We start from the raw sequence: 17,329 nt of genomic DNA, 5'->3' as shown, positions 1-17,329 counted from the left end.
AATTCAGGAACTAGCTAGTCCAGTATGGCAAGCCACTTTAGGAATTATGGAACAAGCGCTTCAACATATAACAGAAGTAAGGGTCTCTACAAACTTTGTTACTTAGAATCAGACATCCAACATCAATCTAAATATAATAGATTGAATATAAATATCTGTATCCAGTAACACAGCACTACAATGTTAACTATTCAGTGTACATAAATATCTTAAACACATTCTAAACACCTTAACAAAAATCTTCAAATGACAATAATAAAAGGCAGTGCACACAAAACCAATGTGTAAGAAATAAAGAACACTTGCAATCTTCAATAGTAAATAAATCCACCAATGTTTTTCTTTCAGTATTCCAGGTGCAATCCCACCACCTACTGGTCTGGAACTCATCACATCAGAGTGACCAATTGACAAAATACACTTCGTAATCTACTAAGGAATTAAACTCGCTTGGCAATGCATGGGCTCCCAAACTTTTTAAACAAGGGACCAGTAGTGGTAATAAATGTCATGGAGTCAGAGCTCAGTGGTTGTAAACAAATCCCTGGGTTGGAAGTCAGTGGGAGTAAACCCAGAATCTGTGGTCAGTAACAGTAAACAATGGCCCAGGGTTGGTAGTCAATGGGCGTAAACAATGGCCCAGGGCTGGGGGTCAGTGGGAGTAATACTGCCTCACCTTTGGTGCCAGTGGGAGAAATAGTGCTCTATCATTTGTATTAGTGTTAGAAATAGTGGCTTATCGTTGACATCAGTGGCAAAAATTTTGTCTCAAGGGTGGGATAAAGGACAGCTAAGAGCTACAGCAGGGAGCACTCACATGACATAAGTACATTCAGCACTATCAGTAATCACATGTGCAAACAAAGCTTTAAACAAGCTAAGAACAGACCACAGCTGCGATTCTGGTCTTCAATGTCTTACTTAGTGTTGAGCATGTACCAACGTACATGTTCTTTTAATCCACTGCACTGTAGGAATCGGGCTAGGAAATTGAAGCAGTGACTGTAAATAAGGCTCTTACCATGTTCATTCTTCTCTGATGTCAGAATCCTACTCCTGGCTTCCAGTACTGCTGGAACCACAGCACTGAAAGGAAACGTCTGAGAAATCATATCTTCATCAAGATTAAAGCCAACTTCTTCATCCAAGCCTTCACTGCCTTCAACAATGACATCCACCATGTCCATCACATCTGCAGTAAAAACAACATTTAGATGCTGTATTCGAGTTCTAGAGTACATAGCATTGAAATGTATTAGCTTTTTTTAATGAATGCCCAACTGGTGTTCTATATTTTTAAAGCTCAGCTTTAAAGGAAGCATATCCTTTAAGAACATAAAATACAGCAAATGAGAAAAAAAATGAAATCTATAGATATAAACACACCATCTATGTGGGAGATGGGAATGCTGACTGTTTCGGAATCCTGGTTTCCCAAACTGGACTGGAGCACGGTGGCCTCTTGAACATAGTCAGCAGCCTTATCTGTGTATGGATACGGGTTAGATACCAGCTTGACCAAAGCCTGAAATGAAACAAAATTAGAACTGAAAGAAGAATAGGTCATTGTGGGCATCTCTGACAGCAACGTCACTGCTCCTCCCTCCAGCGGCAGCTATTAAAAGGGAGAAGAGAACAGGATTAGATGGAAAAGAGGACCTAAAAAAAAAAAAATATAAAAAGGACCTCAAACCCATCCTAAATTTAATATTTTACACCACCATTTGACACTTTAAAACTGATTTACACAATCTGTTAATAAAATCTTGTAACAAGGAAGCAGGGGGCTCCCAATCCACACCATCTGTGTCTATGTATGCAGGTAGAGAGGTTCGGAATCAAGCCCTCACAAAGCCCTTTCCTATGGGGGCACTTGCCGAACAGGAAGAGACAGGCGTGCCGACAAGGGACCCCAGAAAAGAAGGATCAAGACTGCTCTTTAATAATAATCTTTAGAGTCATTTTAACTAGTTTAAGTAGCAAAACCTCTCTTGGAATCAGCCTGTTGTAATACACTGTACAGACAGAAAAGGGAGGGCTAGAACTAAGTCAACCAAGCTATGCTGCTAGCACACGTGCCTCCATGGAAAAGAGTGAACGCATCATCATTCTGCTGCTGCTTGTTTACTCTTCAAGTACAGGCAGGGGACAGGAAGGTAATTAAACTGTATTACTTAACAGAAGAAGCCAACTTAGCATTAAAGAGTACAGCTGTAGGAAACCGTCCCAGACCTGATGGATTTACAGTAGGATATTATAAGAAGTTCAAAGAACCTCTAGTCCCTAAACTGTGCTCATATATGAACGCATTAGGAGAAAAGACAAAGATGAGGGAGGAATCGTTACAGGCATATATCACAGTAATACCCAAGGAGGGGAAAGATTGGTCTCAGTGTCGCAGCTATAAGACACCTTTCTTTGTTGAATACGGATACAAAATTTTATGCGAAGGTGCTAGCTACCAGGATGAAAGAGTTTATGTCTGACTGGATACACTTAAACCAAGTGGGATTTATTCTGGGCAGAGAGGGAAAGGACAACGGTTTAAGAACATTGCTTATCCTGCAAAAGAATGAAAGAAGAGAGGAAACGGGAATTATTCATGATGAAAAAGCTTTTAATAGAGTAGATTGGGGATTTATGTTCAATATGCTGATTAGATTAGGAATCGGACCTAAAATGATACAGTGGATTAAAGAGTTATATAGGAGCCCCTCAGCTTCAGTGAAGGTAAATGGTTCATTATCAAAATTTTTTAACATGTATAATGGAACAAGACAGGGATGTCCCCTGTCCCCATTGTGGTTAGTTACCTCCATGGAACCGCTATTAGCAGCTGTTAGAAATAGTGTAGGTATTAAGGGAATGTGGACAGGGGACAGTGAACATAAAGTGGCAGCATATGCAGATGATATACTGTATTATATTAAAAACCCCAGATTAACATTACCAAACCTAATGAGAAAAATGAACGAATATGAAGAGCTATCTAACCTGAAAATTAATCCCTTGAAAATTGAAATATTAAACAAATGTTTCAAAGGTTGAGAAACAAATTCTACAAAAAGTTTCCCTTTAAATGTAGAGAAAAAGTATTTGGGAATAAAACTAACATCACATATAAAATAAAATCTGTATCAGGAAAACTATATCGCACTAATAAATGAGATAAAAGGATAGGTTGGATAAATATAATTAAGATGATAATAGTACCAAAAAAAAAAAAAAGAAGGGGATTAACCACTTGCCTACCGGGCAATTATACCCCTTCTTTACCAGGCCAATTTTCAGCTTTCAGCGCTGTCGCACTTTGATTGACAATTGCGCGGTCATGCAAGATTGTACCCATATGAAATTTTTGATCATTTTTTTCTCACAAATAGAGATTTCTTTTGGTGGTATTTAATCACCGCTGGGCACTTTACTTTTTGCGCTATAAACAAAAAAAGTGCAGCAAAAAAAAAAAAAAAAGTTTCTTTGTTTCTATTATAAAATTTTTCAAACAGGTAATTTTTCTCCTTCACTGATGTGCATTGATGAGGCAGCACTGATGGGCACTAATAGGCAGCACTGATGGGCACTGATAGGCAGCACTGATGGGCACTGATAGGCAGCACTGAGAGGCGGCACTGATAGGCAGCACTAATGAGGTGGCACTGATAGGCAGCACTGATAAGCAGCACTAATGAGGTGTCACGGATAGGTGGCACTGACTGGCCTCACTGCTGGGCACTGACAGGCATTGACAGGCGCAACTGCTGGGCACTGACTGGCACAAACACTGGGCACTGACTGGCAGCACTGCTGGGCTGCACTGATGGACACAGGTGGGTGGGCACAGGCGGGTGGCACTGTTGGGCATAGGTAGGTGGCACTTCTGAGCACAGGTGTGTGGCACTGCTGGGTGGCACAGGTGGGTGCACTGCTGGGCACAGGTGGGCGGAACTGGTGGGTGGCACTGCTGGGCACCAATCATCAGGGCACTGATCATCAGTGCCGATCACTGCTCTCACAACTGCCGGTTCTCGGCAGTACTTTCCTCACTCTGACAGCATAAGGAAAGTGCAGCCGAGAACCGGCAATTGCATTTCCCGGTGATCAGCATGTCATTGAACACGGCTGATCACGTGGTAAAAGGCCGCTGTGATTGTCCTTTTACCACATCACGTGATCAGCTGTGTCCGTAGGACACAGCGATCACAGAGATCGCCAGGTGCGTGCCCCCGGAGGCGCGCAGGAGAGCGCGTTCCAGGAGGACGTCATATGACGCCCTCCCAGAACTGGCTGGTCGCAGTGTAGCCATCATTCGGCTATCTGCGGGCGGCAAGTGGTTAAATATGCCAGATTTTAGGAGATATAATTCGGTGCTATTATTACAAACTGTAGACTGGATACACAATATACAGGGGAGAAGCTGGGTAAGAATGGAGAGTTCACTTATTAAGGCACCACTAGAAAAGTTTATTTGGATACCACAGGAATTTCGCACATGGGACGAGGACACAAGCACTTTGACACAGAATGTACTTAGGATTTGGGATGAAATATATAAGCAGAAGGATTGGAAATTTAATTCACTGTCAATTCCATTGACGGGAACAAGTTTTTCCCACCCGGGAATGACAGTATTTCAGGGAAATGGGTAAAAATGCACAATATTGTGAATAGAGGACTTTCATGTTCTTTACATGAGTTGAAGAATAAGAAGGAATTATTTTCTACACAGGATGAGTGGTGGTGTTTCCAAATAAGAGATTTTGTTGCAAAGCTTCCACAACCACTAAGGAATGAGGATGAAATGTATCCTTTAGAGCAACTGTTGAGTACAAATAGAATACAGAAACATATTACCTCAAAGGATATATAAAATACTTAATGAAAGAGGGACTAGCATCCCAAAAATGTTTGGAGAAGTGGGAAATGGAGCTTAAACAAAATTGAATAAGCAACAAAAAAATAAAATGTATAGTTTAACACATGGGGCGGTGAATATGAATATAGTTGAAATGAATTATAAGTGCCTAGTAAGATGGTATATTACACCCAATGTGATGCATAAATTAAGGCCAGAAGTTTCATCCCAGTGTTGGAGGGGATGTGGGAGTAAGGGTACAATGGCACATATCTGGTGGGATTGTCCCAAAATACAGGAGTTTTGGAGGGAGATAACGCAATATATACAAGAGATCCAGAAGATTAGTATCGATAGACCCGTGGGCTTGCTTATTTTATAAATCAGAGCTCTTGGTGAAGCAATATAAAAATACAATTTTGTTCCATCTTTTAATGAAAGGAAAAATAGAGGAAAAAGAAAAGGAGGGGAAACGATGAGATAGATTAACAAACGAAGAACAAAAAGTAAATGGTAAGATAAAGAAGACAAAGGGAGGGGGGAGGAGGCGGGACGGGGATTGTAATTAAATATGTTTTTTTATATTGCATGTTGTTGGTTTAAAATGGATTTGCATAAAAAAAAATTAATAAAGATATAATTTAAAAAAAAAAAACCTGTATTACTTAACTTCAGTAAACACCAGCCTGGCTATGCAGTCTGGCAGGGTTGTGTAATATTCTATACTAGATGAACAAGATCACAAACAGAGGTTCCATGTATTTCAACTGTGTAGTGGTCAGCTTTAACCTCCTTGGCGGTATGATTCTTTCCGATTTTTGGTGCTGAAAGCGGTACCATTTTTTTGCATGGAAATATGTAGTTTTTTTATTGTAGGCCTGTAATTCTTAGGAATCACTCACTGTAATCTGTCCGAACAAGAGTCTAGTAAACATCCCGGGTATGATAAAATTTGAAACACGTGATCATAAATTATAATTTAATAAATAATCATAAAAAATAATAATATAATAATAATACATTTAATTCAATAATATAATCAAACCAAAAACACTGAAATGTGAAATATAGCGCCAAGTTAGCACATTGCTGAGCAAAGTCGCAAAATCGTTTTCAGTGTCTGATGACGAATTTCCCCACAAATCATTATCACTCAATTCTGCAAGTGGTTCTGATTTACTATCGCTGTTCTCTAGCTGATCTAAACCGCTTTTGACCTAAAGGGACACTTTTTGGACGCCATGAACGTTTCTCAGTTTCCAGGCAGAAAGAACAGACAAAATGCAAGCAGGGCGCAGGACAAAGCATTAGGGACAAAATGTATGTGAAATTGGTTGAGACAGCAATGTTTTACTATGTAAAAAAAAAAAAAAAAGACATTTTTAAAAAATTTTAAATTTCCCGCCGCCAGCGGCGCCCGTACGTCCCGACGTCACAGGGACAGGACACAGAAGCCGGATGCCGGCATCGGCCGGAGGAGATGGCCGGGGAGGCTGCAGGGGACACATCGTGGGAGCGAAGGACAAGGTAAGTGAAGAACAAATGCCGGAGCAGTGCCGCGTGGTATTCCCGAGTGTAGCTCGGGGTTACCGTTAGTGGTACTGAAATGTTACCCCGAGCTACACTCGGGAATACCGCCAAGGAGGTTAAAAGGACTCCTTACTTTGCCCATGCAGGGCAAAGTAAAAAGACCACCCAACTCTCCCACCTGCCTTACAGCATACATTAACCTTTATTCCACTGCTCCAGTTGGCCTTTGTGAGCAAAGAGAAAACAGGATTTTTTTCTACATGCTTACCTGTAAAATCCATTTCTTAGAGTTCATCATGGGACACAGAGCAGGATATAATAATTACTATGTGGTTTATGCACCACCTATGTGTGAATGGACACTGGCAGATCAATCAAACAGGAAGTCATCCCCCATATAACCCCTCCTATACAGGAAATAACTCAGTTTTGTAGCAAGCAGTGAATTTCCAAAAAGAGGGGTGATGTACTCCAAGAAATGGATTTTACAGGTAAGTATGTAGGAAAAGTCCAATTTTCTTTATCGTACATCACACGACACAGAGCAGGCTATAATCATGTCTTTGTAGCAATAAAACCTGAGGGTTGGGAGACACAACAATAACCACCACCATAATCCCAAAGGACCTACTCTGCTGTTCGTAACACACTGTGGCCGAAGGCAGTATCTGCCACTGCTCTGACATCCACCTGGTGAAACCCTGTGAATGTATGAACTAAAGACCATGCAGCAGCCTTGGAAACCTGAGCCACTGATAGCCCAAGATGCCCCCACACTCCTGGTAGAGTGTGCTCTCACCTGAAAGGCTGTGATTTTGTCCTTTCAAACCATAGGCTTGAATGATTAACTGGGGGATCCAATGAGAAATAGTTGACCTGGATGCCACCTGCCCTTCCTGGGCCATTCTGGCAGCACAAACCAGGATTCCTGACCTGTGCCGACAAACATAAGTAAATCTTGACTGCCCGAACTACATCCAGATTATACATCGATCTTTCCCCTGCTGACTTTGGACTAGGAAAAAAGAAAGGCAAGACACTGTCCTGATTCAAATGATAACTAGAAACCAGTCTAGGCAAGAAATATGGATGAGCATGCTACATCACCATATCATGATGCAAGACAAAGAACGGCTCCTTACATGAAAGAGCCAAAGAAACCACCTTCCAAATCAAAGGACCAACTTAGTTTCTCAAATTGGTTCAAAAGGTGGCTTCTGCAAGGACAGCTAAGATCAAGTTAAATGCCAAGGAAACAAGGGTGGACTGACAGGCGGGACTGGGAAAAAAAATGGTTAGAGCCAAAATCTGACTCCTAATGGTACTTAGAGCCAATTTAATCCCCCCCCCCCTCAATTGGAGAAAGGACAAAAATCTCCTAATCACATATTTCCACGGGAACCACTTCCTAGCTTCACACCAGGCAAATACGATTTCCAGGTCCAGTAATGTAAGCTCCCTGAAGCTAGCTTCCTGGTGCTCAACAGTGCGGAAATAACAGGACCCAAGACCCCCCTGATCTTTCCAGACCTAGGCTTCAGTAGACAAGCCTTCAATCTGAGCGATCGTGAAGCAGGATACACTATTGGACCTAAGACAATAGGTCTGGCGGGAATTTAACCCCTTGACGCCGACGTAACACAAATATGCGGCCTCACGGACCTGGGCTTTTTTCCGTGGGGCCGCATATTTGCGTACCTGTCTTTGTGCTGGGAGCGCGCCGCTCGGCGCGCTCCCAGCACCAAGACCGCGGTGTCACTGAGAGCCCCGGGTCCCGTTCTAACGATCGGGACCCGGGACTCCCGATTCCGGGTCACGTGATCACTGTGATAGCCTCTGATTGGCTATCACAGTGATCAATCACTGTGCAGCCCGGCCCCCTTGTTTTCTCTCTCTCTATGAATGGAGAAGAGAGATACATTGTATCTCTCGAACTCCTGACACAGAGAGAGAAAAAAAAGTTTGTAAAAAAAAAAAAAAGATAAATAAATATTAAAAAATAAAAGAAAAAATAAAGAAAAATACCTAGATCAAGGTTTGATCTAGTTCAGTACCAGGGTTAGTGTTTGGGTCAAGGTCAGGGTCAAAGGTCAGGGTCAAGGGCAAAGGTCAGGGTCAAAGGTCAGGATTTAAAAAAAAATTGGTGTCAGTTAGTGTTAATGTCAATGTCAGTGACAGTGTGTTTTATATAAAAAAAAAAAAGACAAAAACAAAATGCGCACTGTTTCTGGACTGTACTACGGGTACAAACAACAAATAACATACACATATATGGTATCGCTGCGATCGTCAAGAACTGGAGAATGTATTTTGAGTTGTTCTTTGGTGGTAGGTTATGGTCGTAACAAGAAACACACAGTTAAATTTAAAAAAATGATTTTTTTTACTATTTTGGCCCAGTTTTCCTTTAATAATAAAAAAAAATTAGGAGCTATCCATGACCATTTACCACCAAATGAAAGCCCAATTTGTCCTGAAAAAAACAAGGTATAATCCACCTGGATGTACAAAGTAGTTGTGACGATATGTACGGTTTTACTAACACGTCAACGTTGCAGAATTGTGCTTAGGCATTTAGATTTGTTTTACCCTTAGGCGTGAAGGGGTTAAGTGTCCAAAGAGTCCGCTGCCAGATTCACTATGTTGGTGTACCAAACCATCCTTGGCTAGGCTGGGCTACCACTATTATCAGTGTTACCACCTCCCAGATAGCGTGCAAAAGACGCAGCAATAGTTGAATCAGGAAGGGAAGGCACAGATGAGGGAGAACTGGTCCCTAAAGTACTACCAGTGCAACCAACCCCTATTTCCAGTGGGACTCTCACATTGGACACAACCTGTTGTAGAACCTGGAAGCCAATAGATCTACCTCCTGAGTTCCCCAACACTGGCAGATTGATCCAGGTTTCCTCTGGATCATGGCACTAGAAAACTGCTAAAAATCCCATTGGCCTCTGTTAAAAAAAAAAATTAAAAAAAATAAGAGTCTGGGGCTGTTGACAGACCAGTGTCCTCTTTTAGCACTTGCAAGGCAGCTGGCTTTAAAAAAAACAACATTTTTGTTTTAAATTAGATACCAAACTGTTTAAGTATTTTAATTAGTATCCTTCGCACATGTAACTTCCTGAAAAAGCCTTGAAGGCAAAATATGTAGAAGATTTTGTGTAAAGGACTCTGTCAACAGTCTATAAAAAAATGTACATGTTTGCTTCTGCATACTTATTTTATAAATTTTAATATCCGTTAATAAAATATTTTGTATTTGGTATATTTTAACTGTTGTACATCATTAGGGACTTTAATTGCACCTCTAAAGTCCCATTTCTATCCTTTGTATTATTTATTATGTAACTGTTTTAGTTGTTTTTTTTCTGGGGTTGAACATGGTGATCTCCTCATGGCAATACATATAAGACATGATTATGAAACATTCAGCCCTTTAACCACTTGCCTACAGGGCACTTATACCCCCTTCTTGCCCAGGCCAATTTCCAGCTTTCAGCGTTGTCACACTTTGAATGACAATTGTACGGTCAAACAACACTGTACCCATATGAAATTTTTATAATTTTTTTGTGACAGATAGAGCTTTTTTTGGGGGGTATTTAATCACCTCTGGGTTTTTATTTTTTCTTAAACAAACCAAAAACCACTGAAAATTTGGAAAAAAGTTAGTTTTTGTTATAAAATTTTGTGATTTTTCTCCTTCACTGATGTGCGCTAATGAGGATGCACTGATGGGCTGCACTGATGGGCATCGACAGGCATCACTGATGGGCACTGAAAGGCAGCACTGATACATGGCACTGATAGGCGGCACTGATTGGCAGCACTGATAGGTGGCATTGACTGGCACTGATGGGTGACACTGAAAGGCAGCTCAGATGGGCACTGACATGTGGCATTGATGTGCACTGATATGTGGCACTGATGGGCACTGGCACGAGGCACTGACATAAGGCACTGATGGACACTGACAGGTAGCACTGCTGGGGCTACACTGATCATCAGGGCACACTGATCATCAGTGCCCTGATGATCAGTGTACATGTCCCCTCTGCGGAAAGCTGATTACCGGCTCTCCTCTCCTCTCAAGTTGTCAGCATGACAGCTCGAAAGGAGAGAAGTGCCGATAACCGGCATTTCCCTGTTTACATGTGATCAGCTGTGATTGGACACAGCTGATCACATGACCGAGCCGACATCTTCGGCTCTTTCCGTGATCGGTGATCCGCTGTGTCCAAGGGTCACAGCGCACCGCCGATCGCTGCACTGCGCGCTCCCTGAGCCGCGCATGCGCAATGAGAATGGGAGGAGGTCATATGACGTCCTCCTAGAACGAGAGAACCACCTTGCACCCGTCATATTACTATATGGCGGGCGGGAGGTGGTTAATATTAGAGAGAATCCAGAAGAGATGCATGCTGCCATGGTGGAGGAGGAAAAAATGCCAAAGACTCTAGTTGAGAGATCTAACTATTGCCATCCCCGTGGCTAAGACATTAAAACAGGCTATGCATTGAATGATGAACACACACACTGTAATGGATATTTTCAACAACTGTTGGTACCTGTTCTAAAAACTGGATTACCAGTTCTTTTGAGTTCTCTTCCACTTTATCCAGACACCTCAGCCACAGCTCCAGCTCCTGCCAAGTGTACTCAAACACACCGCTGTCCCGCAGGATCTACAGAAGTAAAAAAAAAAAAAAAAAATTGAAATACTGTGATCAACCACCTGTAATATAAAAAGTGTATTGTTATTGTTTTATGGCCTACTAGATCAGTTTCCACTATAATGCACTGTGCAGTCCTGGGAATAAGCATAGCCAGCCTGACAGCGGACCTAATTCCCCCCCCCCCCCCGCAGACCACTAAACCTAGCAATCTGTGTGACAGGGATGTAAAACTGTCCTTTCATGCCAAGTTATGGCTTAACATAGAAGGCTTTAGCCACTATGAATCGCTGTGATAGGTTCACCTAAAGCAAATCATTGGTCAAGCTGTGAACACATTTACCTTTCCTTTCAAATCACTAAATAAGCTTTCAAGCCCTCACTGAGCACTGTAGCTGCAGGCACTGCAGAGCAACTTCTCCTCAAAGCTCACAGTAGAAGCACTGACGTCCTCCAAAATGAAGTCGGAGTAGCTCAGCTCCCCAACGGTGACTCAGCAGCTGTGTCAGGGCTTGTTTTAGAGATTACTGCTTATTATATGGAACATCTAACATCAAAAGGACAAGGACTCACTTTTAAGTAAACCTGTGGCTAAATAAAAGTAATTAGCAGAAAACAAATGGAAGTGGCTGACCGAATAAGCACGGAGTATATTTTTACTACTAAGGATCCTCTTCTTCTGGGTCGCCTGACAATGATATGCAAATAGTAACTTGCTGCAGCAGCTATAAGCTGGGACCTTATGCAGGTACCTAGTTGCACCATATGTACACTCTCTACACAGTATAGTAAACACGTACAACCAAAATAGCAAATTTAAGGCAAATCTGTTGTTCCCCATTTAAGGCCAAGCAACAGGTTTGCATTAACCAGCAACATATACTTACCTTTCCTTTGCTTCCCTGCTGCTCTATTTGGTACCAGGTGCCAAAAAAGGGGAATAACTGCTACATTCAGGTATGGAGGAGTAAGTGGGTATCGGTTGCCCTGTGTCCTACTACTCCAGCGACTCGTACGATACACAGGCTTTTCTTTGGCACGTGAGCAGGGAAAGCAATGGAAAGGCAATTATATGCTACTGGGAGAGGGGGGCATTAAAGTGAACCTGTTTCTTTGCTCAGACAATGATGGATCTTGGGCCCCCTACAGCAGTTTCATGTGACCTCTCTTTCATGCCTGAAGAATAGAAAACTAATGCAGCCATCTCATCTGAGGACTGGTAAACTGCAATATGACACTTCTGTTTTCATGTTTAACTACACTCATTCATATACGAAAAGATCTGCAAAAGGGCACAAATTAAACCTTACCTTAATGATCAAAAGCCTGGTTGATGTTTTCAGCTGTGCCTTGTGAGAAGTGACAAACATTTTCAGAAGCAAATAAAATACAGTCTTCTCCCCTCCTCCGACATCAGATGAATCCTGTAAAGGAAATAGTACAGGTCGGCATGCATTCTTTCGTTTAATAGTGGCAACTACATCCATTGTTCAGACCTCTCTTTGATAGTTTGGGGAGGGGGGGGGGATGAAAACAAACCTGCACTTTAAACCAGGAAAACTTGTTGGCGGGCAGCTCCAGGGCCACTTGAAGGATCTGATGCTGCAAGATCGGGGGGACCTCTTCACGTACACCTCTCTCGCTTACAATGCCTGGGTTAAAATGGAACATTAAAGTGAACTTATCACTCTAAAGGGCACATATTGTCATTACCAAAACAATATTATAACTCTGAGAAAGGAAAGGTATCTTTCTCTTGTGACAGTTAATCTGCTGCTGCCGTGTCACCTAGAGCATAAGTAGGCTATACCCTATGGCCACTGGCATCCAAGAGGATTAATGTAAAGACAAAGAATCAATATGTTGAATATTAAGGGCCAAAACTTCTAGTGTATCAGAGGAAACCAAGCAACTCTGCTGGCAAATAGTGTTGCATTGGTACACTCCATATTAAAACCTGACACTGGGCACAAAATCCCTCATTTAAAAATATTAATCATATACACAAAATGACTTTGCAAACCCAATTAATACCTTGTCTAATTAACAGTGACACCATCACTGTGTTGTACACAGCCTGTGCAGAGAGCAGAGCTAACAGAGGGACCCAGCAGACACCACTTGCTACAGGCTGCCTGCAGAAAACTACAGGAGGGGGCAGAGACAAGGCCAGTCACCCTGCACAAGGACAGAGAGCAACAGTAGATGGTCTTTATTACAGGAAGCTCCTGCACAGAGGCAAACTACAGGAGTTGTTTCATGTTGGATTACTACACAGGTAATGCACAAAAGAGCCCAAGATTAAGGTACAAATACACACCGTATGCCTAATTTCAGCAAAAGTAAAGATGTGTTTATATGTCTGACAGATAGTAGCATAAATGTATCTAATCACATCTAAATATTATTTTCTGTATATTAGATTTCAATTAAAGACCCTCAGCTTATCTTAGTGAAAACTGAAAACAATAAATACTGCATTTAATTTACTTTATTGTATTTAAAAAGTACTGTTACCCTCCTTCACCAGCAATTTTACATAATGCCTAAATATGTAACATACCATTTGGATGTTTGATTAGTCACCTAGCAAAGAGACGACAGAAACAGCCTGCGAGGTCAGCAATTAAACCTTTCCATCAACACATTTGCAGGTAACCTAGATACAGGAAATGCACTTCTGTTTTGCGGAGAGAATTGACTTGAAGCGGGGTGTGTGAAATTCAATTAACTCCTGGCATTGAAGGCAACTTTTATCCAAAATCACTTTTCACAGGAATTGATTTATTTTAATAAAAATAGACACATAGAAAACAGGGTCTCGAGAAGCCTATTGTGAGGTCAGATGTGACAAAAGTGATTTATAAGCGGTACAAGGGATAGCAGTGTACCTGCCCCACAGCACCTACCCTTTACTCACCTTTGAGAAGTTTACTGAAATCGAAATTACTCTGAGACACTACATGAGGCACCACCCTCTGATACAAACATAGGACTTGGAGGAGGGAAGTCTTCACAAGAGTGGTCTGAACATCATCTAGGCAAAAAAAAGAAGATTGCAATATAAACTATTGTACGTTTATTACATCTTCAGGGTAAGATATATCAAACAGCAATGCTAGGCAACATGCAAAATAAATCCATGAGCTGCTGATCCTATCCTAAAATAAGACAAGTTCATTCAATGCACTATAAAGTTCTAGGTAGGTCTCTGCTGCAAGAATGTACAAATCGTCTCACAGAGTGACTGGGTGTGTATTTCCATTTAAATGCATGTGCCTCCACTGTGAGGACTCTCTAGATTTATAGAGTTAGGACCACAGATATTCAGGGTGCCGTGACGTGGCTCTGTGGCTTACGTATGTATTTGCAAAAGTGTGCTAACTAAACCCCTGTTTTTAAATGCATGTTTCTAGATAGGTTAATTTGGTCTTTGATAGTTGGCCAACTGGCTGGCAGATTGAACTGGCTTTTCTGATCCCCCTCTGCTGATAAGTTATACATATCCATGTTCCTTGCCAACAATAGCCGTGATTAGACTGGGGTAGGCTGGCAAGTTGAACTGGATATTTCTATTTTTTGAATCTTTCACATAGTGACGCCCTCCATGTTCACTGTTTAATAAGCCAGTTATAGACCTGGGCAGGTGATCAGTTTTTTGTTTTTTTTTGTGTATTTCCTGATACCTATGCTGTGTAAGTTACTTTATCATAATCAAAATTAAACTTCTGAGCCAGGTTTGACTGATTGGTGGCTGCGAGCAACTTCTTAGTATTGACATTTGGTTTGTTTTTTTTAATATCAGGCCTTCTTTGTAAGTGTAAGGAACCCACAGTGGGCACGTCTAGAAATAGCTTTCCTGAAAGAAAAGCATGGGTTCTCAGATCACCATGAAGCAGACTGGATATAACTAACAATGCTTGCATGAAATACCTACATCAGCAAGTATGTTATGCTCACTTTCTGGATCTCAAGGTTTAATTTGCATCTGTAATGGGAGTGTACCTTTAATAGTAAAAGATAGCAAAATAAACAGCTTGGGTGAATCATTGGCAACAATACTTTATGCCACTGGCCTGGAACAAGTTTGCAGATTAGGAGTTCTGACTTCACCCGTCACATGATTGTTCCTGGTTTGTCACAAGGTATTGAAACCAGAATCAGCCAGGCAACTAGCATTTTCAAAAGTTTAACAATGTCAGCCACATACTACTGTCAAAACGTGGGTTTTTTTTAACCCTTTCACTGCCAGACCTCAGCAGCCCAGACCAGGTTTGTTTTTTTTTTGCATCAATTTTTACCGTATATTCTGCTTACAGCTTTGATGGGTTAGTAAAATCCCCCCCCCCCCCCCACCATAAATTTTCTGAAAGCACAGGACCCTATGCAGAAGTGCACCATATTTTGCAATTTCCAGTTTTGACAACCTCCTTAGGGTGTTGGTGCACCAACATAAAATGTACATTACCAAAATATGTGTGATGCGTGTATGTGTTAAATTTGTGTGCGTGTGAGGGGTTATTTCTGGTGTTTTTTTGCATTTTGTTGTACTATTTTTTTTCTTTACTAGTCAGACCCCCAATATCTCACTTTTGAGCTACAGAAAGAGATTGAGAGTAGGAATAAACAGAATTGATGACTTATCAGTGTGTAGCTGCTACTTCATTGTCCATTCAGCAGGATGAAGGTGAAGTGATGACCACTCTAAAACTCTAACAAAAGAAAATTGAGTAGCCCTCCTGGCTATTCTGTCTGCCAGAGCAATATGAAAAGCAGACGTTGTTGTACAAAATTACAATGCTGCTGGCAGCTAAAACAGATGACGTGTATTTTGCTGCTGCCTGGAGTTTAGCTTTAAAAATGTGAGAAGGCTCCCAAGTAAAATGAATTGGATCAGCTTCACTTCACTGACTTTTCTTAATACATGGCCTTAAGGGCAGCTTCACACTGCCCTGCTGTGCATTGGGTAAAGCACAGCTAGCCCGCGGTTTTTATTAGGTTAGCTTTCCCATAGACTTATTATGTACCATGATTTTGGTGTGGTTTCAGAAAGTGCACCAAAACCACAGGACATAACTGAAGTCTATGGAAAGCACAAATGACCCGCGCAAAAACCACAAGTTAGCTGCGCTTTTGCCAAAGTGCAGTGGGGCAGTGTGAGGCCACAATTTGGTAAAACAGAAAAGAAAAACAAAGGAAAAAAAAAAAACAGACAACCTCACCCTCTTTTTCTGTGAGTACAGGAAGGTCCCCTGTGGAATCCAATGGTTTTCCCCCAGGTATTTTTTTTACTTCCTCCTTTCCAGCCTCTTCGTGTTTCAGGAGGGACTGCCAGGTTGCTACAACTGTATTGATGTCAGGCAAGAGCTGTTGGGACAAGAATTCAGGTCTGAAACCCATGAGCTGTAAAGAAGCCTACAGTGAATCTTCCCCTCTCATGGGTTGGCAAGTTTCTAGAGGGCTCCAGCATCCCCCAAGTAAGACTTAGGCTAGTCATACACGTGATCCAACTCCCCTGTGTTAGTCCACAGCAGCTGTAGAGAAAAGGAGGGAGCGCTGGCAACAGTTGGGCCATAGAAGCCCGAGAGTGATGTCACTGCTCACAGGCATTCCAGCCATTGTCGAGTGCCCTCTCCTCTTCCCTGCAGCTGCTTCTGCCTGACACAGGAGAGATAACATGTCCACAGCAGAGTGGCCTGAAAATAGGTAAGTATGCACATCTTACTCAAACAGGTTAGTCAACATAGGTGTTAAAAGCAGAGAGGGAGCATTTTTAAAATCAGGTAGGTTTAGCCTGGAATTCTACTTTAAATGATTCAAGCTATAGTAAATTAAATTGATAAATACCCCCGATTCTTTATGCCTGGCCTACATAGAAAAAAACATTATAGGCTATCCTCACCTTGCTGAGAGCCTCTCTGTATTTCTGGGCGAAATCTGCCATCGCTGTTGGAGTGTACAAGTCAGATTTCTGCCACACTTCTTCCTTTAGACAATGACTGATGTTCAGCTCGGCCCTTTTCAAGATTGAGGACATCAGGGACAAGACTGTATGTTTTACAATCTTATTTGGCACCTGCAACAGTGAAAAACATATTCTATGATAAGAAGGGAAAATGTCAGCTCGTTTTGTTAAAAATGATAAAATTTATGTAAGTGTTTGAATATATATAAATAATTAAAAGGGCCTGAAATCTACATCCTTATAGCTTTCAGAAATGCAGCCAATAAGGCATCCGTTGCAACTAATGCGAGGTTCTGCAGTGCTTTC

The 17,329-nt window shown here is 41.6% G+C and overlaps 1 protein-coding gene across 1 annotated transcript in view; it reads right to left on the bottom strand.

The window, feature by feature from the left end:
* The window catches only part of URB1 (URB1 ribosome biogenesis factor), a 100,130-nt gene that overhangs the window by 58,525 nt on the left and 24,276 nt on the right, over positions 1-17,329 (bottom strand). Inside the window, exons 11-18 of the mRNA XM_089688935.1 lie at positions 16,961-17,134; positions 16,281-16,425; positions 13,979-14,095; positions 12,598-12,710; positions 12,369-12,482; positions 10,954-11,070; positions 1,387-1,525; positions 1,022-1,192 (exon numbers count right to left, since the gene is read on the bottom strand). Of these exons, the coding sequence (XP_089545061.1) occupies positions 1,022-1,192; positions 1,387-1,525; positions 10,954-11,070; positions 12,369-12,482; positions 12,598-12,710; positions 13,979-14,095; positions 16,281-16,425; positions 16,961-17,134 (1,090 nt within the window). The remainder of the gene's footprint in view (positions 1-1,021; positions 1,193-1,386; positions 1,526-10,953; positions 11,071-12,368; positions 12,483-12,597; positions 12,711-13,978; positions 14,096-16,280; positions 16,426-16,960; positions 17,135-17,329) is intronic.

This window comes from Staurois parvus, unplaced genomic scaffold (genome assembly GCF_062004578.1).
Source record: "Staurois parvus isolate SC_StPar_1 unplaced genomic scaffold, SC_StPar_1.0 ptg000461l, whole genome shotgun sequence".
In the NCBI taxonomy this organism is placed as follows: Eukaryota; Metazoa; Chordata; class Amphibia; order Anura; family Ranidae; genus Staurois; species Staurois parvus.
Note: the sequence above shows the minus strand (reverse complement) of the source record. Positions and strands in the feature narration are given on the sequence as shown.